General features: G+C 59.2%; 1 protein-coding gene across 2 annotated transcripts in view; it reads left to right on the forward strand.

Moving 5' to 3' along the window:
• Positions 1–17,764, forward strand: part of LMX1B (LIM homeobox transcription factor 1 beta) — a 79,244-nt gene extending 61,480 nt beyond the window's left edge. Inside the window, exons 3-8 of one of the 2 annotated variants that reach the window (XM_032865879.1) lie at positions 11,899–12,131; positions 13,974–14,155; positions 14,358–14,435; positions 14,575–14,641; positions 16,837–17,001; positions 17,273–17,764. In XM_032865879.1, the coding sequence (XP_032721770.1) occupies positions 11,899–12,131; positions 13,974–14,155; positions 14,358–14,435; positions 14,575–14,641; positions 16,837–17,001; positions 17,273–17,430 (883 nt within the window). In that variant the 3' untranslated portion in view covers positions 17,431–17,764. The remainder of the gene's footprint in view (positions 1–11,898; positions 12,132–13,973; positions 14,156–14,357; positions 14,436–14,574; positions 14,642–16,836; positions 17,002–17,272) is intronic. The other variant, XM_032865878.1, reaches the window with a different exon arrangement.
• Positions 17,765–21,177: the final 3,413 nt, after the last annotated feature.

Here is a 21,177-nt window from a genome sequence, read left to right on the forward strand (position 1 = left end):
TAACACGGAAAACCACCCACCCTACCTGAGCCTGGGGGATAGTTTAACTTGGTACTAACCAGTACTAAATACAATTGACAACAGGGGAACTACCCATGGTAAAGCTTGTGCAAATTAACTCTAGAGTCAGATCTCTGTAATCGGTAAGATGCAATTCAAACACAGACCTGATGGTAGAGCAAAACTTTATTGAAAATTTTTTATAGAAAATAATTTATCTCAATGAAAATAATTTCAGTAAAATAAAAATGGAAATGGAAAAAAGTTGTAAATTATTTAACTGCACTAGAAAGAAAATTGATCAAAAAATTAAATTGCCTTAATGGAGGTTGTTCCAGAAAACACTTACTCAAAGGAAGTGTATCACTGTCGCTATAACCCTAATTAAAATGCTGTGGTCTGTGTCCAGGGAGTTTAGATCCTTGGGGTCAGAATGATGAGGCCAAAATGTCAGCTGGTCAGCGTTAGGCTCTCTAGCGCTGCCTTGGGTTTCTCCTTCTGAGACCTCCTTTCTCCTGGAAAACCTTCTTCCCAGTCATACCAGGAGCTCGCGAAGGGGAAGTGACCCAGTGTATTGTCCCGCACGAATTCCTCATCACCTAGCACAGTGCGTGGTCATGGCGGGTGTCTGGTCAATGCTTCCAGAATCAACAAGTCTTATAGCCAAAGCCTTAAAAGGCAGTTTCTGCTTTTTTTTTTTTTTAAGATTTTATTTATTTATTTGACAGAGAGAGAGATCACAAGTAGGCGAAGAGGCAGGCAGAGAGGGGGGGGAAGCAGACTCCCCACTGAACAAAGAGCCAATGTGGGGCTCAATCCCAGGTCCCTGGGATGATGACCTGAGCCGAAAGCAGAGGCTTAATCCACTGAGCCACCCAGGTGCCCCAGGAAGTTTCTGCTTCTAAGAGGAGTCCTGGCACAGGGTTTGGCACTGAGCGAGTGCCAGAGTGCCTGAGTGTGAGTGCAGCGGATGAACCGGTGGGTGGCTGAGAGGGTGGCTGGGTGGATGGTGGGTGGATAGTGGGGCAGGTGGATGGCTGGCTGGATAGGTAGATAGACAGAGGGGCAGCAGGCCGAGTGGGTGCGTGGGTGGATGGACAAGTAGGTGGAGACAATAGAAACTGGATTTGTCTTCTTTAGCCCAACATTCAAAGCTTCCAGCCTGACCCTTCCACTTTCTCACTTCCAACATGACTGACCCACTGTCTCCCTATCCCTGAAAATGGCCTCTCTGCTTCTCTGGACCTGCACAGAACCCAGACTCTGGAATCAGACCCCCTGCCCCCACCACCACTCAGTTCCCATCCCAGCCCTACCACTACCCCCTTTCAATCCTTTGCACTCTTTATGTCCCCTTCCTCCAGGAAGTCTTCCAAGATTCCTCCCCACCCCTCTCCACCCCAGTGCACTTTGTACCTCAGCAGGCCCTGCCCTGGATCTGGCAGCCCTTCCTGGACACACAGTTGTGGGCCTGGCACATTCTGACCAGTCAGGACCCTGGAGAGAAAACCAGAGCCCTCTGCTTCCTGTGGCATAAGAGTTTCTCCTCCTGTACCTGCAGGTCAGCCCCTCACCACTTTGTAACCTCCCAGCCCAGGTCGTGGGCCCAACAGCTCTGAGCCAACAGCAAATGCATTCCAAGTGGGCAGGGGAGAAGGAGGCTGAGGCAGGAAAGGGCTTCAAACACAGGGAGGTCCAGGAAACAGTGCGGCAAAGCATCGAGAACATGCAGGAGCTCTGGAGCCCAACACAGCTGTGATACCAGCTCTGATGCTGAGTGGTTGTGTCACCCTCTCTGAGCACCACTTTCCTCCTTTCTGAGAAGAGAGTGGCAGTCCTTACCTGTGAGGGGTCTTATGGTAGAAGGGTCTGTATGCAAATAAGGCACAGGGCCTGCTGTGTAAGAGACAGTACATTTTACTAAGTAATAATAACAGGAACAGTGGCTGCTGGACTTGGCCACCAGGAGCTGGTGACTCAGTGAGAATGGGGGACGGGAACCTGGGATCAGCTCAGAGCAGTCTCATGAGCCGGTGGGAGGAGAAGTTTCCTACTGTGAGCTCAGCATAGGGCCTGGCTCATAGTAGGCGCTCAATGAATGCTAGGTAGATGAACGACTAAAAGCATCCTCAAATGAATTCATCAGTGAAGGACAGAAAAAAGAGGGAAGAACTTCAACCCAAGGGTTAATAAAGTAATACAGGTAGAGCCCTTAGTTTGGGGCCTGGCCTGGAACCCACAGTCCCTCTGATTGCTGCCCAAGCTAGAGGGCAGGAAGGAGCATGTGGGAGGATGCTTGGAGGTGATGCCCCGCCCTCCACCTGCCCCATTGTCTCTCCCTGATGTCGCGGGGCAAGGTCTGATCCCCAGAGAAACCCCAGTATCCTCCCCCCTAAAAGAGCCTCCTGAGGCAGAGGCTGGGCCTTGCCTACACCCACCGCAGGGGTCATAGCCCCAAAGAGGAGAGGCTAGTTATCAGGTGCCGAGCTGTGTGCACACGGCAGCTTGCTCTTAGGAGTGTGTGTGTGTGTGTGTGTCCTGGCAGCTCTTAGTGTCTCCAGCCGAGGTCTCTCCCAACTCCAGACTCCCATATGCAGCTGCCCCTGGACGCATCCCCATGGCTGGCCGAAGGCCGCTCACACATCATGTGCACAGCTGCACCCCGCCCGCTTTCTCCCCTCCTCCACCTGGCCTCGCTCTCCGTTTCACTGAACGGCAGCTCCATCCTGCCCACTGCCCAGGCCCCCAAATCACGTGTCTAGCCTTTGTCTGTCATCCCCTGGTTTCCCTGTCCACCTGCAGAACGCGTCCCTGCTCGGACCTCTTCTCAGCACCTCCCTGGATCTGAGCAGACATTCTCTTTTGCCTGGATTATTGAGATAACCTCCCAATCCGACTCCCTGCTCCCACCCCCACCGCTACACAGCTGCCTGAGGAGCCCCGTTAAGATGTCAGATCAGGGGCACCCGGGTGGCTCAGTGGGTTAAAGCCTCTGCCTTCAGCTCAGGTCATGATCTCAGGGTCCTGAGATCGAGCCCCGCATCGGGCTTTCTGCTCAGCGGGGAGCCTGCTTCCTCCTCTCTCTGCCTGCCTCTCTGCCTACTTGTGATCTCTCTCTGTCAAATAAATAAATAAAATCTTAAAAAAAAAAGATGTCAGATCAGACATCCCCTCTGCTCAGAACCCTTCCACAAAGCCGAAGCCCCACAAGACCTGCCCCTGCTTCTATTTGCACACCCTAACACCCCTCTACCTGGTCCCTGCTGCTCACCTGCTTTAGCAACAAGGGGCTCCAACACCCCAGATCTACATGGCCTCAGGCCCTTTGCACTTGCTGTTCCCTCAGTGGAGAACCTCCTCCCCATCAGAGATCTCAGTAAGGCCTCTGACTATTCTTTATAAAACCCTTGGCCACCCACATCGTGCTTCCCTCCATTTTTCTTTATCACATGTCATCAGTTTTTACCCTCTGTGTGCTAGGGATTTAATTTGCCTGTCCTCTCACCCATTAGATGGAAGCTGGGGGGCAGGGGTGGGAGGGACTGTCCATTTGCCTCACTGCTCTATCCCCAGCCTCCAGACAGGGCCTGGCACATAGTAGGCACTTGCTAAAAGTGTAGAGTCACCGTAAGTGCGCCTGCCAAGCCAGGCTGGCCCCTGGATGGTACCCCGGGGCTCCCGGCTGTGCCCGTCCCTCCCTGCCCCTGGCCCGTGACCTCCAGCCCCGGCCACGGGCTCCCGACAGCGCCCCCGGGCCCGGATCAAAGGGCCTCGGAGCCGGCGGCCCCGCACAGCTGGGTCTGTGCGCCCGCAGGAAGCTCCAGGGCAGCCCTCGCTGCAGGCCAGGCCCCGGCACGGCGAGGCAGCGGAGAGGCCCTGCGAGGCCCGCGCTCTGGCTGCCGCGGTCCGAGCGCCCGGCCGCGCAGCGCATTCCAGCCGCGTGATTGACGCGCACACCGGGGCCCCCGCCTGCGGCTCCCGCCGCCCGCCTGGCCCGCCGCCGCCGCCGCATCAAAGCAGATGTTTGCAGCTGGTTTGAGTTGGATCCCCATCAACAGGCCCCTTTTTGTCTCAAAATAAAAAACAGCTACGCCCGGAATGATAAGGACGCGGCAGGCACGTGGGGGAGATGTCAGCGAGTCTGGGGAGGGAGGAGGCCGGGCAGCTCCCTCTGCCTTCCCTCACCCCATCGGCTCCTCCAAGTGACAGGCAAACTCTCGCAGCAGCAGCTGGACCCCCAAGGGTGTCCAGGGTCCTGTCCCCTGGGCCCCTGTGAACTCCAGCTCATCTCTCACCCGCACAGTCAGTAATAGTGTCGGCTGTGGGGAGCCCGCCCCAAGTGCTCTGCGGCCATGCCCTCCTGGGCTCCTGGCCACCAGCCTAGGCAAGCTGGGGCCGGAGAGGCTCAGCACATCACAGTGAATACCTGTAAAGGGGGGGGACAGTGGTCCTCGCCCCGAGGTCAGTTAGTGAGCTGCGGAGCGGGATGGCATTCTTCATACTGTTCTTTCTGGCTCCAGAACCAGCTTCGGAATTACGCGTCCTGTCACCTTCCCCAGCAAGTCCCCTAGCTCTCTTCCAGTCATGGTTTTCCATGTCCCCCAGGTGTAGCCTATCAAAGCACGTGTCATGCGTTTCCATCCCCTGTGGGGCAGATGTGACCTCACTCTGTCTCTCAGGCACCTTGCACGACCCGTTCCAGTCCGCCTCTGTGGGTGTTGGCTGCGTGAACGGGGGAAGGTATAGCCAGTGGGACGGAGGGCTTCGGTTCCCTCCCCATGGAGGGAGTGTTTCCAAGAACTGAGAGACTTGGGCCTGGAGAGACCCAAATCTGCCTCGTCCCCAGCGTGGCCCGGAAACCTGTGCCTCCGAGGCACAACCAGACCCCGTGATGTTGACTGGAGGCTTCATACTGAAACTGGAGGTGAAGAGAGACGGTTCCAGAGCCTGTGTCCCGGCACCATGGGGAGACTCAGACTGCGGAGAGACTGGGATGCACACCCGCCAAGGTGCCCTCTCTGCCAGGCAGTGGGCTAGAGACCCTCTCACACAGGTTAAAACTCAGCAGATTCTCAATCACCAGGTGAGGGAGGATCAACACCCCCTTTTTATAGAAGAGGAAACCGAGGCTCAAAAAATGGATGTGAGGGGCGCCTGGGTGGCTCAGTTGCTTGAGCATCCAACTCTTGATTTCGGCTCAGGTCATGATCTCAGGGTCCTCGGATCGAGGCCCACGTCTGGCTCTGGGCTCATCGAGGAATCTGCTTGAGATTCTCTCTCTCCTTCCCCCTCTGCCTGCTCGCTCACAAATAAATAAATCTTTAAAAGGGGGGGATGTGAATGACCCAGGGCCACATAGCTGGTGTTGGAGATGTGGAAAGTGCCCCTCTAAGCACAGGGGGCTGACAAAAAGCTCTCAATGAGCGGGAGAAAGGACAGAGGATGGACTGGTCCACCTTGATGCAGGTGTCCAGGCCTGACCCAACTACATGTGCCCAGGGAGTCACTGAATACCAGCGAGGCCCTCCCACCCCAGGGGCTTTCCCCGGGTACTAGAGATGAGGGTACAATTGGAGCCCAGCCCGGCAGGAGGGGTGTAAAGACCATAGGTGGTGTAAGAAATTAGGAATCGGCCTCCAGGTTGTATCGCCGTGAAGGCCGAGAGCAATGAGTTCACTTACCTTGCTACCTGGTGGCATTCTCAAACTCCCAGAAGCAGAGTGGCCAATGTTCTTTTGTCCTACCTGGCCACCTATTTCATTTCTCACAAGGTTATTCACTCATTCATCGAACACTCACTGGCCACCTCCTCAATGCCAGAACCCCGCGTGGGAGGGGTGTGTGTAGATCAGACCCAGTTTCTGATTTCTAGGTCAGTGAGGGCTTCAGACACACAAACATCTGGGTCTCACGGAAGGCTTCACAGAGGAGGTTCGCTTGAATTGAGTCTGGAAGGATGAAGAGAAGTCCAACAAGAAGCAAAAGAAAGGGGACGAGAGGGCAGGTGGAATTTTTTTTTTTTTTTTAGATTTTATTTGTTTATTTGCCGGAGATCACAAGCAGGCAGAGCAGCAGGCAGAGAGAGAGGGGGACGCAGGCTCCCCGCTGAGCAGAGGGCCCGATGGGGGCTCGATCCCAGGACCCTGGATCATGACCTGAGCCAAAGGCAGAGGCTTAACCCACTGAGCCACCCAGGCGCCCCGGGAGGTGGAATTTTAAGGAAGAAGGCAGGAAGGGCTGGCTGTTTTCAGGGAGCAGTGAGGAGCCTGGCGGCTGGCGTTGGAGGATCTGAGGCTGGGTGTGTCGGCGCTGGTGTAAGTGACATGATGAGGTCTTTGGGCTTATCCTGAAATTGGTGGGCACCCTTGGACTGAGGCCCTGGAGAGTGGCTACATGAACTGTAAGATGCTGCCGTGGGGTGTGGGAATCACAGTAGAGTGAGGAGGAGACAATGGAGCTTCCACTCAGTGAGAATGGGGAACAGGTACCAGAAATCTTGAAGACATGGTGACAGCAGTCACGGGTGCCTCCTTACTGAGCCTGCCTCCTGGTGCCCAGCCATTATCCCCATTGAACAGATGGGGCCACTGAGGCCCAGAAAGAAGGGGCCTTTGTATGGTTCCTGTGCCAGGAAGGGACAGAGCCAAGATTCCAAGCCTAGTGCATGCTTATGGTCTCGAAGACCTGGGGTGAAATCCCACAGGGAGAGGCTGGAGGGTCCCCAGGATGTTACGAAGCCAATTTTATTGGAGGTAAAAGAATCAGACCTACAGCATTGCCTCTCCGCAGTTGTTAGTGGCTTAAGAGAAATTAATTAATCAGATTTGTAATCCATGTTCAAATGCTCCAGAAAAAAATTGGTTTTCAGAGTTTTGTTTATTAGCTTTATGAGTTTAATAAATTGAGCGTTTAACAAATAAACCAGTAAAAACTCAGAGGAGACAGAGATGTGTTCTCATAGACAGGAACTCTTCACGGGAAGGACGTCCCTAAAAAAGGGAATTTCTTACTCCGAAATCACAGATGATCCTGGGGGAGGATGGATATGTTTGTGACAGGGACATATTCAGTTTCGTTTAAGAAAAATCGCTCAGCTACACCTGCTGGGTGCCGGGCTTATGCTGAGTGATCAGAACTTGGGTGTTCAGAGCCTGGAGGGCAGACAGACCTGGGCATGGTACCCCCAGCAGAGGACAAGGGTGACTGGTGGGCAGAGAAGTATTTGGAGGCACAGAGCAGGGAAGGAGTATGGGGTAGTGCTGCCAGATGACCTTGACCCTGCCTTCTGCGCTTTCGTGTCCTCATCTGTAAAAAGGGGATGGAAACAGTGTCTTTTCTTAAGGGTTCTTAGAGGACTTAATGAGGTGATGCAAGTGATAATAATTGAGCTCAGTAACATTAGTGAGACAGACAGACAAACACACACAGAACTGAGCCAGGAGTGCTTTGTCTAGCTCAAGCCAGACAGAAGCTAGAAGGACCCAGAACCCAGGGTGGTCATGAGGGGGAAGCTTGGTTGGGACCTGTAAACCTGATGTCAGGAAGGCCACTCCCAGGAGTGATGGAGACCCCATTGAGGGTGACCAAGAAGGACAACAAGAGAACAAAAGAAAGGCAGCTCTGTGGGGTGCCTTCTTCATGCCTGGCACTGTGCCAAGGGCTTTGCATGCAGTAGGCCCTTCCAACAGCCCTGTAGGAAGGTACCACCTGTCCCATTTCATAGATGAAGAAACTGAGCGTCGGAGAGGTTAAATGTCTTGAGCAAAGTCACTCAGGGACAAAGTTAGAGTCAGGTTGGAACCCTGGGCTGCCGGTTCCATCATCCCCCCACCCCCAACACTGCTCGCAGGGCAGGTGGTGGGTGCTCGCACCAGACCAGGCTCGGGGTCGGACCAACCCGCCCTACCTCACAGGCGGGATGGGACTGTGTTGGTTCATTCAGCGTTCATTGCCTATTTGCCCCTCACCTTCGTGTGTCTGGGGCCTTGTACTCAGCTCCAAAGAGAGGAGTGACCCCGGGAAAAGTGGACCTGGAAGTAGGGAAAGTGGATTCCTTCTAGTAAATACCAAACAGCAAGGAAGACATCTACGACTGGAGAGGAGAAGGGGGGCTTCCTGGAGGAAGGGATATCCAAGCTCAATCCTTCAGAATAAGCAGGTGTTTGGCTGTCAAAGGTCAAGGGTGGGAGGAATGGTGTTCTGGACATTAGAGATAGCAGGAGAAAAGGCGTGACAGTTTACATGGAGAATGGGGGTGGGCTGTGTGGGTTGCTGGCAAGTCTGGGTACCTGTGCTGTGGTCATGAAGCTGCCCTCTGGTTTGGAGTTCCTGGATTGGGGGAGGAGCCTGGACCAGGGGATTGGCACCGAGAGGCAGGTGCCACAGGTGGCCTCCCACCCCACCGTCCCTCCACCCCAGGTGTGGGAAGCAGAAACACATGCATCTGGAACCCCCAGCACAATTCTGGGGAGTCGGGACTCTTGTCCCTATCTTACAGATGAGGACCCAGACTCAGACTTGCCCCAGGTTACATAGCCAGTGAGTGGCTGAGTCAAGATTGAGATCGTGACCTGGGCGCCAAATCCAGTGCCTCAGATGCTGGCAGGGCCTTTTGCCCTCAGGTTCCAGGGCCCCCATGGGGCAGGAAGGCTCGGAGTTCCTCAGCCTGAGCAACTTTGTCTCTGGTCAGTATGTGTGGCTTCTGCGCACCGTTCCTGGAGAGGCTCGTTCCAGGCCTCAAAAGGCCTGCCCAGCTCCCTGATCTCTCCCTCTGTGCTCACTGCTTGACACTGACAACTTGATGCACCTTCACATGAAGAAGCAGGCAGTGTTGTTCAGCCCATTATACAGATCAGTAAGCTGAGGCTCAGAAAGAGGAAATCACTTGTCCAGTCACTGGCCAGGAAGTGGTGGAACCAGGCATTGAATGCAAGTCCATCCAGTCCCAGTGCCACCCGCCTGCCTGCTTGCTTCTCAGCAGCCGGTTCCACCAGCCCTTCACGATGGGAGGGGTTGAGGGAGGGAGGGGGTTCAGGGAGAGGAGGGGACCCCGCTGGCACCCCAGCCCCTCCCGCACGTGCGTTAGTCGTGCTCGCCCTGGCTCCATAGACAAAGGCAGCCCCATAATTGGGAGTGAGTATTTCATGCATCCCCCCCGATGTTTTATTGGGTGGAGAGATGCTTGGAGACCAAGCGGATGGCACATTCCGTTTATAAAGTGTGTGCAGTTTGTTTTATATCCCGAGTTTTTGCAATCTAGATAACAGATGACGCCCCGAGTGGCTGGCGCTGCCTCGGTAATGGCGGCAGGAGCCTTCGGAGAAGTATTAATAATAGATCGTGTTGATGAGTTTGGAGAAAGTAGCAATCGACCCCCTGCCGTCAAGGCATTAGCGCGGCTGTTCTGAAAGCAGCCTGCATGGCAGCGGCGCCTGCAAATGCGGGTCACCCTCCTGCTGCCCCCCTCCCCTACCTAAGAGGGCCTCCTCTCCAGGAGCCGCAGCCCCCAGGCCGACCCCAGCCTGGGCCCCTGGCCCCACCAGGCCGGCCCAGAGATGCAGCCAGTGCCTGTCTGCTCATGGGCCACTGAGGCCGGGCTGCAGACCTTAGCATGGCACCTAGATCAGGAGGTATAAGTGTGGGAAGGAGACAGGGGGGGGGGGGGGGGGGGGGGGGGGGCGGGCAGAATCAGCCTCCATGTCAGAGCATCAAGTTCTGGCAGCCTGGTTCCTTCCCTAGCCCCTTGGAAGAGCCGGACAGCCAGCCAGATTCCTAGGGGCCTCTGCCAAAGGTGACCATGGACATGGACAGTTGGGTAGGTTGTGCCTTGAACAAAGTTATGCAGCCCAAGGGCCAAATCAGAGCTGAAATCCAGCCCATGTTCCCCTCGCAAAGCCACGCACTATGTGGGTTAGCAGGGTCCTGTATGCCTGAACCTCAGCCCACCCCAAGCCTTCACTCACCCGCTTTGCAAACACTCACCGAGGCCTTTTTGAGGATGGGGTAGAGCCAGGCCCCACCTTGTGGAACCCCTGCAGAATGGGAAGCTGACAGAGGCATGTGCTGTCCCTGATGTGATTCTTACATACCAAGTTACAAGCTCAGTATCATGGAATCCCCACAACAGCCCTTCGAGGGAGGTCCTGTTGACATCCCCACTTCACAGTAGAAGGAAGGCCGAGGGAAGCTCGGGTGAGCATACAGGAGGCCACTTCCCCCTGACAGGGGCATCAAAGAAGGCTCCCCAGAGGAGGTGGCGTTGGAGTGGGGCACTGCAGGATGAGTAGGAGCCTGTTCAGTGGAATAGCGGCAGATGGCAGAGGTTGCTGGGGACGCCCCCACCCGTTTGAGCGCCCCGGCCCAGGCCAGGGCAGCAGGCAGAGCGCAGATCGGTCCCGTCCGCCGCGCCCCGCTAGCTCGTTGTGGGCGGCGCTGACGGCAGCCCCGGGAAGGGAGGCAGGCCGAGTGCCTCGCATTTATGGCCATTTCTGTTCCGGAACCGATTAGTAGAGAATTGCTGCTGTAATCTGCGCCTGTGATGGCGGGCCATAAAGAGGGATGGGATGCGCGCAGCGCTCCCAAGGTGGCGCCCGCAGACGTGGCCCAGGGACGTGGGGAATGAAAAATGGTTTTAATTCCCTCCCAGCAGCAATAATTTGATTCTTCATAAATTTTTCCATCAAAGTGTTGTTGAGGCTGAGTTCCCACAGAGCAGGCCACGTGACTGGGAGGGGGGAGCCGGGAGGAGCGGTCAGTGGGTGAGGGCAGAGGAGCAGCCACGCAGCGCAGACCCTCCTGCAAACGCAGACGGGAGGCGGGGGACACCCCCGCCCGGCTTTGTCTCCAGAGATGGGAGATGGATCCGGTTTGTCATGGAGGGGCTGGGGCAGTACCAGGCTCCCGGTGGGCCTCATCCCTTATGACCATGTGACCCTGAGCCCGCGACTCCATCTCTCTGCACCCCAGTTTTCTTATCTCTGAGATGGGGCTAAGGTGCATTCCTGCCTCATCGGGTCACTGCGGATTGCATGCATTTCTGTGTGCAGAGCACTTAGAGCAGCGGCTGCCACACTGTCTGGGCTCAGTAGACATCTGCATGTGGTAAAGATGCTCGAGCCGAAATGAGGGATAGGCAGGGGTTAGCCCAGCTGAGGACCAAGAAAGAACATGCTGACAGGCCAGTGGGAAGGTGCCCTGGAGACGCCGCAGGCTGTTCCATCGGGGCCGCAGAAAGAGGCAGGGTGTGAAGGGCCTCGAGGCCCCAGGGAGTCACGGAAGAGTCTGGAGCAGGGAAGCAGCATGAGCAGATGTGGGTTTTAGCTTCCTCTGGCTCTCATCCTGGAGGGTGAATTGAAGGTTTGGAGGAGCCAGGAGCCCAGGAGGAGGACTGAGGCAGGCACTCAGGCAGCGGAGGAGCAGCCCAGCCTGGGTGGTGGGCCGGACAGGGCTCAGGATCGCCTGGATGTGGGAGAGAGAGGGGAGAGCAGAGAGGAGGCAGAGCAGGTCCTGGAGTGAGGGGAGAGGGGACCAGGAGGCCGCCTGCCCTTCTCAGGCCCAGAACCCGCCTGGCTCTTGAGGAAGGTTGAGGCTGACCACGTGTTCTGCCCTCTAGTGGCCGCGGTGTCTCGGAGCAAGCAGGGCCCTGAGCTGATACGCCCAGGAGAGGGCACCTCAGGGCAGGATGCCCAGAGCCCACCCTTGGGCCACCAGGGCCCTGGGGAGCCAGAAGAGTGGGGCCACGGGGCCCTCCCACAGTCTGGCTCTGTGCGCGGGTGGGGCCTCTCCTATCTGGGGTGGGGGGAGTCAGGGTGGCAGGAGGGAGAGGCCCCTGGTGGACAGCAGACTCGGGGAGCCCCCCGCCCCGAGCCAAACCAACGAGCCCGCCCTGTGCACCTGCAGGCTCTTCGCAGCCAAGTGCAGCGGCTGCATGGAGAAGATCGCCCCCACGGAGTTTGTGATGCGGGCGCTGGAATGCGTGTACCACCTGGGCTGCTTCTGCTGCTGCGTGTGTGAGCGGCAGCTACGCAAGGGCGACGAGTTCGTGCTCAAGGAGGGCCAGCTGCTGTGCAAGGGGGACTACGAGAAGGAGAAGGACCTGCTCAGCTCCGTGAGTCCCGACGAATCCGACTCTGGTGAGCCGTGGCTGGAGCTGGTGGGGGGCAGCTGGGGGGCCGGAGGCGGGGCGCCGCTGGAGAAGCCCAAACCTGACCCCAGGACCCGAGCTATGTACAGACAGTGCGCCCCCATCAGACGCCGGTGGACACCGGTGTGCATGCCCCCAGGCCCACAAAGCATGTGCGGACACTACCACTGGGGCCCACGTGCTCATGCCCCAGCATACGTGCATGGGACCACACGTGTCCGCACACAAGCACATTCGATGCCCAGGGGCACATAAGCACGGACACAGGGACACCTGTAGATGTGTGCTGAGATGCCCAAGCACGTGCGAACCCGCACCCAGGAACACGCACTGCGTGTCCGCTTAAACACACCCACGTGCACACATGACCCCGCTCACACGTCCCACGTGCACGGAGCAGTGATGCATACGGCTGCACACACATTTGTCCACATGCTTACCCGGACTGCGGTTTGGACACAAGCACACACACACATACCCTGCTCTCTGACCCCCCTTCCTTGTCCGCCCTTTGCCTTGCTGCGGCCCCCACCATGGCACAGCACCGCAGGTGTCCCTGCCTGCCCAGATCTGCAGGCTGCTGGTGGCCACGAAGCAGGGCTCTGACACAGCCTTCAGGAGCAGGGGACAGCAGCCTGAGCTCTTCAGTTTCCTGGCTGGGTGGGGGGGCCGGGGGCGTTCTATGGTGGAGGCAAAGACCCCCTTTCCCAGGATGAAGGTACCTCTTTATTCTGTTCCAGCCCCCAGAAGGGCTGTGCCAGCTTAGAGCCCTCCTGCCAGAAGGGCGGGTACAACCGGGAGTGAGTCTTGGAAGGGAAGCGCCAGGGAGAAGGCTGGGGCCCTGTCATTCCCAGGGAGTGGGGAAGGACTGGAGCAGAGGGCTTGGCGAGGAGATGGCCTGGTCTTCAGAGCCCTTGGGGGTCACTTAGAGCCCTCAGTCACAGGGCCTTCCAGAAGAGCTTTGTCCTGTCGGTGTCCTTGGAGGAAGTGAGCTCCCCATCCATCTGTCCCTCTGTCCACCCATGGGCAGGGCACCGTGGTGGCTTCCTGGGCTCTTAGAGCAGAGCAGACACTAGCCAGGTGCCGTTGGCCCATTCCTAGCGGGCCTGGGGTGGGGGTCTTGGAGGGAGGCGACCCAACCCCGGGGCTCATGGTCTGAGGAAGGTGGGCCTGGGAATAGGAGACCAGCTTAGACTTGGGGACAGTGGGAGGTGCATGGTGTCCGCCTGGGGCTGGCATCTCTGAGACCCACAATTCTGGGACACGGAAGCGGCCGTGTGTGCATGGTGGGCATGGGTGTGTCTCTGGGTGAACAAACATGCTTCTGTGTGCGTGCGTGTGTGCGTGTGTTCAGGTGTGTGCTTGCCTGTATGTCCCCACCTGTGAGCACGGGCCTGTGTGTGTGTGTGTGTGTGTGTGTGTGCATGAGCTGTGTGTGCCCCGTGCTCTGTGGGCCCACGTGCCAGTGTGCGTGCACACACGTCAGTGGGTGAGTGTGTAACTGTGTGTGTGGTGTGCGTGCGGTCATCATGAATACTTGGGTGTGACAATGTCTGGTGTATAGCTTTGCCTGACAGTTCTTAGTAGTCTCTGGAAGCTTCCAAGAAAGAAGGCTCCCCGGAGTCTCCTCGCTGGGTTGTGGGACCCACTGGCCCTGGGCTGGGACAGTGGGAACCAGTTTTTCAGAGCTGACAAGCTGCCCTGGGGTCTCCAGAGTGCAGGGGGCTGGTGTTGGCAGGAGGTGAGGGGATCCCGCCAGGCGACAGATGGCCTCCGGGTACCAATCTGAGACCCTCGTACAAGACTGATGAGCTGGGTGTGTCCCCCACAGTGAAGAGCGAGGACGAGGACGGGGACATGAAGCCGGCCAAGGGGCAGGGCAGCCAGAATAAAGGCAGTGGGGACGACGGGAAAGACCCCCGGAGGCCCAAGCGACCCCGGACCATCCTCACCACGCAGCAGCGAAGAGCCTTCAAGGCCTCCTTCGAGGTGTCCTCCAAGCCCTGCCGAAAGGTGAGGGGCCGCTGGGGTGGGGCGGGGCTGACACCCCACACCCGCTGCCTTCCCAGACAGTGCCCCCTACCACTCTTGCCAGGGATGGGGACATCCCTCCATCTCCCCCGTCCGTCCCTCAGTTCCGCCAAACCACTGCCTCCCTGGCCTGCTGCCCCGGCCCCCGCCCCCAGGCCTGATCCGTGTCCCTCCCCACGGACAGGTCCGAGAGACGCTGGCGGCAGAGACAGGCCTCAGCGTGCGTGTGGTCCAGGTGTGGTTTCAGAACCAAAGAGCCAAGGTGAGAGGCCACCTGTTGCCCCCGCTGGGCAGGGCTGGAGTGGGGGTGCAGGCAGAAGACACGGTCCTGCTGGGAGGGGCCGGGACTGAACGGGGACGGGGAGGTGGGGACTGGCACGACCCAAAAGTGTCCCCTGCAGATGAAGAAGTTGGCGCGGCGGCACCAGCAGCAGCAGGAGCAGCAGAACTCGCAGCGGCTGGGCCAAGGTGAGCCGGGACCAGGGCGACAGGGCCCAGGCTCAGCCTCTGGTAACAGCACTCTTCCCCCACCCCCTGGACCCCGGACCCCGGACCCCTTCCACCAGGGCCGTGAGGGCTGTGGGAGCTGGCGCCCCGGAACCTGCTGGGATCAAGAGAGCCGGTGGGGACCACGGGGGCCCCCAGGAGAGATGGCAGTGTGGGCTGCGCCGAGGGGTGGCAGAATTTTCGCCCCTGGGATGCCTGGCTGGCTCAGTCAGTGGAAGGTGTGACTCTCGATCTCAGCATCCTGAGTTCAAGCCCGTGTCTGGCCTAGAGCTTACTTAAAAACGAACAAAAAACCCAAAATACCTGCAAGCATCTCGCACCCTCAGGGTGTGCTAGGCACAGTTGTCACCATTGGCCATGCTCAGCCTCTCGGAATGCCCACCGATCCCGGAGGGGAAGGGCACTGTCACAGCCCATCTCACAGCCAAGGAGGCGGAGACTCAGACCAGAGGACTTACTGGGTTGGCTCAGCGAGTGAGGGGCAAAGCTGGCCTCGGCCCCACATGTGGCATCCCAAAGCTGTGGTTTTCACGTGACCAGACACCTCACTGCCCACGACAGAATTCAGCAGAAATCTCGAGAGAGACTCTGCGGGGTGTTGAGTTCAGTGTGGGTTCCTGCTGGGTGGTAAGGAGCCAGCTGGAGGGGCAGCGGCCAGACCCCTGAACACTGGGCTTTGCCAAAATGTTACCACTTCTTGGGTCGGGGGGGTGGCCTCCCCAGCCCCATGGGGACATTGAGCTTTGTAGGGACTGCCCAAGAGGAGTGGGGGCCCCAGGGCTGCCTGCTCCCAGGTGAGACGCGGGCTTTGGGGCAGATGCCAGGGCACTGATGGACAGCCTCTTCTATCAGGGCTCAGGGCCAGGCCTGGGTCCCCAGCTGCACTGGAGCCTTGAAACCCAGTTCTTTCTCTCTGCCCCAGCCTCCCCCCTCCCCCAAGACAGCCTGGCCTCCTTGGGGCTATGGCCACTGTCTCTGGTCTCCCAGCCACCACCTCCTGTGTTCCCAGCTGCCTCTGGGATATTCCATGGTCATGCCCCAGAATGTTCCATGGTCCCGCTTGAGCTCATCAGGGCCCTTCCTATACTGCACACAGCAGCCCCTGCTGCCACATTGGCACAGCACCCTCTGCCCCTCCTCACCCCACCTCAGCAAACGGCACCACCCTCCACCCAGTGCCCACACCAGGAACCTGGGAGTCGCCTCTGACCCTCCTGTCCTCCACTCGGTTGCCAAGCAGGGCCGTGGAGGCTGCTCCTGTGTCCCTCATGCCCCCTCCTGGGAGTTGTCATTTCCAGCTCACCTTAAGGGAGGGAGGGGCTAGAAACCCAGCCCCTCCCTCAGTTTCCTCAGTGGTCCCTGCCTCCAGCCTCCATCCTGCCAGCCTTTCTCCACAGCCCCTCCCACAGCAGACTTCCTACAGCCTCAGGGGGAACCACACTGAGCTCTGGGGTTGGTTTGCGGGGGGGGGGGGGGCGCCCAGAGGACCATCTTCCGCCCCACTCCTGGCCTTCTCTCATCCTGGCACTATAGCCCCATGCACAGGGCTCCCTGCTCCCACTGGCTAGTTTCTCCCCTCCCCGCCTTTGCAGCCTGAGGCAGGGCATGCCTGCCCCTGGCATGGTTGAACCCCTGCTGATTCTTTAAGTGATGTGGAGTTAGGGGTTCCCTTCTTTCAGGAAGCCTTCCCTGAACGCCTTTGGCCTGGGCCCCACCTTGATGCTCCCAGATGCAGGGAGCTCACTGCACCCACATGTTGAGGAATCATGACGGCCTGCTTAGTGTCTGTGTCCCCGAAGAGTTGAGCTTCTGGAGGGCAGGGCCACTGGAGGAAGGGAGGAGGTGGGGAGGGGAGATCCCTGGCTTTTGATAAACCGATTCCTCTGTTTATCTATGTGTTTATTCGTGTGTGTCTGGGGAAAAGGAGTCAGGGGTCAGATACATGGGTTCAGTGGCCCTGGGTCACCACAGGCAACCTGGGGAAGTGCAGAAGAGGTCAGAGTCAGGGGGACTGCAGTGGGCCCCGTGGCCTTGGGGAGTCATATGGGCGATCAGTGGGAAGGCCTGAGGTATATCTGGGAGGGCACCCCTGGGGCAGCGTGGGCTCTGGGATGAGATGGACAGGGCGGGTTGGTGAAAGTGTGCTCTCTCCCCAGAGGTCCTGTCCAGTCGCATGGAGGGCATGATGGCCTCCTACACGCCATTGGCCCCACCCCAGCAGCAGATCGTGGCCATGGAGCAGAGTCCCTACGGCAGCAGCGACCCCTTCCAGCAGGGCCTCACGCCGCCCCAAATGCCAGGTGACCACATGAACCCCTATGGTAAGCCGCCCCACCCCCTGCCCACCCCAGCACCGCCCCCGCCTAGCACCCCCGGGCCGGCAGGCCACGCCGACACAACCTGCCTGCCTGCCACCTCCCATCGGAAGGGGGTGCCCGCGAGGCCCCACCTGCGGCCCTCAGCGCCTCTGGCCCCCCACCGCCGCCACAGGTCACCCCGTCCCTCCTCACCTCTGGCCGCACAGGCTGCAGGGCCGAAAGGGCCCCCAGGAGCTCACGCCTGCCCGGCTCCTGACGCCCCCTCTGCCCCCAGGGAACGACTCCATCTTCCATGACATCGACAGCGATACCTCCTTAACCAGCCTCAGCGACTGCTTCCTCGGCTCCTCGGACGTGGGCTCCCTGCAGGCCCGCGTGGGGAACCCCATCGACAGGCTCTACTCCATGCAGAGTTCCTACTTCGCCTCCTGAGAGCCAGCCGGCCGCTTGGACGCTTGGGCCAGGGTCCTGGGGGGGGGGCCTGCGGCCGCCAGGGCCAACCCCACCGCCCGCACAGACTCTACACACAGCCATACGGTGCCCTTTCCCGGGCCGGCCGGGCAGGCAGACGGGCGCAGCCTGGGCAGGGCCACGTCCTGCCGGCAGAGACCGTGTCATCCCAGGGACCCAGAGTCTCGGAAAGCCGCTCGCCTCTCAGCCCCACCTAGGCCTCCATCGCCTCCTTCTCCCTACCCATCTCTTTTTTGGGAAGCTTAAATTCTCTCTATTTTTTTAAATGTCCTCTCTGTGTCCAGCCAACCTCCAGGGGCCGGGCCTAGGTCCAGGCAGCCGCCCCCCGCCCCCTGCCCCGCCACAGCCCCAGCATGCCCCAAGGCGACCATGTTGTGTGTGGTGCGTGTCACCTGTGAGGGAGTGTCCCTGTGCGCGGGCGGGGCTCATGCCCAGCTCCCCCACCTCCGAGAGCCAGCCCACCAGCCTGGGTTCACCCGTCCCAGTTCGAATCTGGAACAGAAGTGGGGAAGAGCCTGGCAGGTGTGCCCAGCCCACCACGGCTCTGCCCTGAGAGGGAGTCCCTGGGGAGGGTAGACCGAGCCTCACTTGCAGACGCACACAGCCCCGAAGGCCATGCGGATCCGCGCGCAGGTACACACACAAGCTGAAGAGACACAGAGGCGCTCTGGGGGCCAGCCCTGACCCGTCAGGAAGGGGAAAGAGGCCAGACCGGGGCAGGGACCCCATCTTACAGCAATAGGAGAGAAGGAGGGGACGGGAGGGAGGGGGAGTTTGGGGCTTGAAACATGTGGACGCAGGTGTATCCTAGCCTCAGCCTAAATGGGGGGCTGCCTGAGCAGGCAAGGCAGAGACAGGGCCCCCAGAAGCAGGTGGGACAAATGGCAGAGCCTGTAGGCGGAAAGGGACATCCCGAATCACCTACTTGGCCCGTCATCTGTCCGAAGCTTGGCTCCCTCTACCTCTGGAGTACCTCCCGCGGTGGGGAGCCCGCTGCTTCATCCCGCCCCAGGCCAGCTGCCCTTCTCTGCTGATTTGGCCTCTGCCTCTTTGAGCCCCAAGTCTTCACTTCTCAAAGCCAGGCTCTTCCAGTCTCTCCGGCTCTCTCTCCTAAAACTGTACCCTCAGCTGGGCTCCAGCTTTCAATCTAAAGGTGGAACAGATGTAACCCAATCTCCCCATGGTATCAGCCAGCTACCTCCCCGGCTTTAGGCGCCAGGCCTCTGTTAATGTGGCCCAAAATGAGACCACATTATCTGGAAACTCACCCTGCCCTTCTGTAACTGGATCCCTGACCCTCACACACACGACTGAGGGGCCACAGGGCCCTCCGGTGTGTATGTCGGGGAACGACACTTACTGTTTAGATCCCGCAAAGGACCTTGGCTTTTTTATTTGCCGCATTTCTTCTTCCTTAATTCAGTCTGGCCTGTGGAGTTTCTCTGCACCCCCAGCTCTGTGACACTGGCTTGCTGTCCCTGTCATGTCAGGAGTCAGCCCTGCGCTTCTCACCCGAGGCACACGAACTGCCTTCGCCTCTCCCGTCCGGTGTGGGCCCGTGAACCAGTCCTCCTCGGAGGACTCGTCCCAGGGCACATCCAGCCCGTTTTGTCAGATGCCCCGCGGGAAGCCAGACGGGCTGCCTCAGCTCCCAGCCCAGATCCACTCAGCAATGACCCTGCCAAAAGAGAGAGTGAGGTCAGGCTGAGGGGTCCTGTTCTCGGTGACCCCTCTCTGGCCTCTGGTGGACGCTGTGTCCTCCGCCAGGTGCTCAGAGCCCCGCCTGTAATTCTGACACCAAGCCCTAGGCTGCCACCCTGAGATCTGCCTGGCCCAGCCTCTGAGCAAATAGGACCGTGGGCGTCTCTCTCGGCCTTTGGGCCCCTCCGCCCGGCCCCCTCTGGGATTCTCCACACTTGCCAGCCTGCTCCGTGCTTTGGCTCCTATGTCCAGTGGGGAGCCCGAGGCTGCTCCAAAGTGTCCTCTGCTCTTCCCCAGGGCTGTCAGCCGGGCGAGGCAGCTCTCAGCCTGGCCCTGCCTCCTTGTACCACACGAACTCCCACAGGGATCTCGGCCGCTGTTCTTGGTTTTCTGCAACCTTAGCCCACCTGGGTGCTGTACCATCTCTTGTCCTGGGCCACCAGTGGCTCCTTAGGCAGCCACGCTGGTTTCTTGAGAGATGCTCCCCTTCCTCCTCTTGTGCTCACATGGTCCAAATCATGCTGGGGGTGCTTGGGGCAGGCCCGGGGCAGCACCCCCCCCCAGCCCCCAGGGGCCCTGGTCCTTCTCTACCAGACTCTTACAGTCAGAAGGAAGCTCAGAAATGGGCATCTGGTCCACTCCCTTTATCCCAGCTTGGAAAGCCCGGCCTGGGAGAGGAGAGGGAGAAGGGGCACCATGCCACCCCCTCATCTTCTTGGTCTGGTGAAGGGCCTCGAGGTCGGGGGCATCATCTGTCTTGCCAGCCCATCTGGGGCCTCACAACCTCCCAAGTCCAGCCCAGGCTCAGCCCTCGCTGTGCACTGCTCCTTGCGGGGCGCTGGTTCATAGACGCCCACACTCACGTCCCACAGATGGTCAAAGCCAAAGAGACTTCAGAGTGTCCCATGGGCCAGAGATGCCCCATCAGCCATGGTCAGGTGACTGCCATGTGCTGCGGCTCACTGTCCTCTGTTCCCTCAGGCTCCCCCAAACATCCGCTGTCCACCCTGCCCAGCCCCGGATGGGCCGTGGAGACACAGATGAACAAGATGTAGGGCTCATCCTTGAGGGGCTTTCTTCTAGAAGGAGAGACATTCACACTCTGACCCAGCTCTGTCCAAATGTTAGTGGGGACCCATTTCTCAGATGAGGAACCCGAGGCTCAGAGAAAGGTGGCCGGCGGTCAGGGTCACCCCGCAGAAGCGTGCAGAGGCAAGCAGGCTCGCTGGAGTCTGGGGTGAGGTGGGACAAGCCGGCTCTTCCCACCGCATGTGGGAGGAAGTGCAGCCTTGACCGGGGGCGCGGTGAGCAGCCAGGAGCACTCCCCACCCCAACCGTCATCACTCGTGGTGGCTGGGATGGGAAGCCCAAGGGAAGAGGGAGGTCAAGTTCTGGCCCAGAGGAAGAGGCAGAAAGTGTGAGGTGGGCACGGGGAGGGACTCTGCCCCAAGTGACACAGCAGATAAGGCAGAGGAGGGACAAGAAGGTGGGGTCCTGCCCCCAGCCAGAGCCTCATCTGCCTGCTCCACGGAGCCTCTTGGGGGGCCGCACAGACAAAGGGACCCTATAGTCCCAAAGGTCCCACTGTAGGGCAGGCAGAGCCTGTAGGGGAAGAGGTCAGGGCAAGTGGGCTGGGCATGTGGGGAGGATTCCCAGGACAGGGAGGAGAGGAGTCCACTGTCTCCGGGCAAGCAGGGCACAAGCGAGGTCAGGCCCCTGTCGCAGGGCTGGGGGGAGGCCTCTTCTCCTTTAGGGGGCTCAGCTGCCCCCCAGCAGTGAGGCTGCCTCACCCACCCCTGTGGAGCCTGCATCCCTCTCTCCACTCTCGGGGAGGGCAAACCGGCTGACCCCTGCTTGGCCTGAGCTCTGGGCACCTCCTGAGGTCTGGGAGAACCTGCAGCTCTGGGGCTCATTCTGCCCTGCGGGGAAGAGGGTCCACACGCACACACACACGCACAGACACACACTCACCCCGGACGCACACGGAGGCTCACGTACCTACTCACA

This window comes from Lontra canadensis, unplaced genomic scaffold (genome assembly GCF_010015895.1).
Source record: "Lontra canadensis isolate GAN:19392208 unplaced genomic scaffold, GSC_riverotter_1.0 scaffold30, whole genome shotgun sequence".
Taxonomy (NCBI): domain Eukaryota; kingdom Metazoa; phylum Chordata; class Mammalia; order Carnivora; family Mustelidae; genus Lontra; species Lontra canadensis.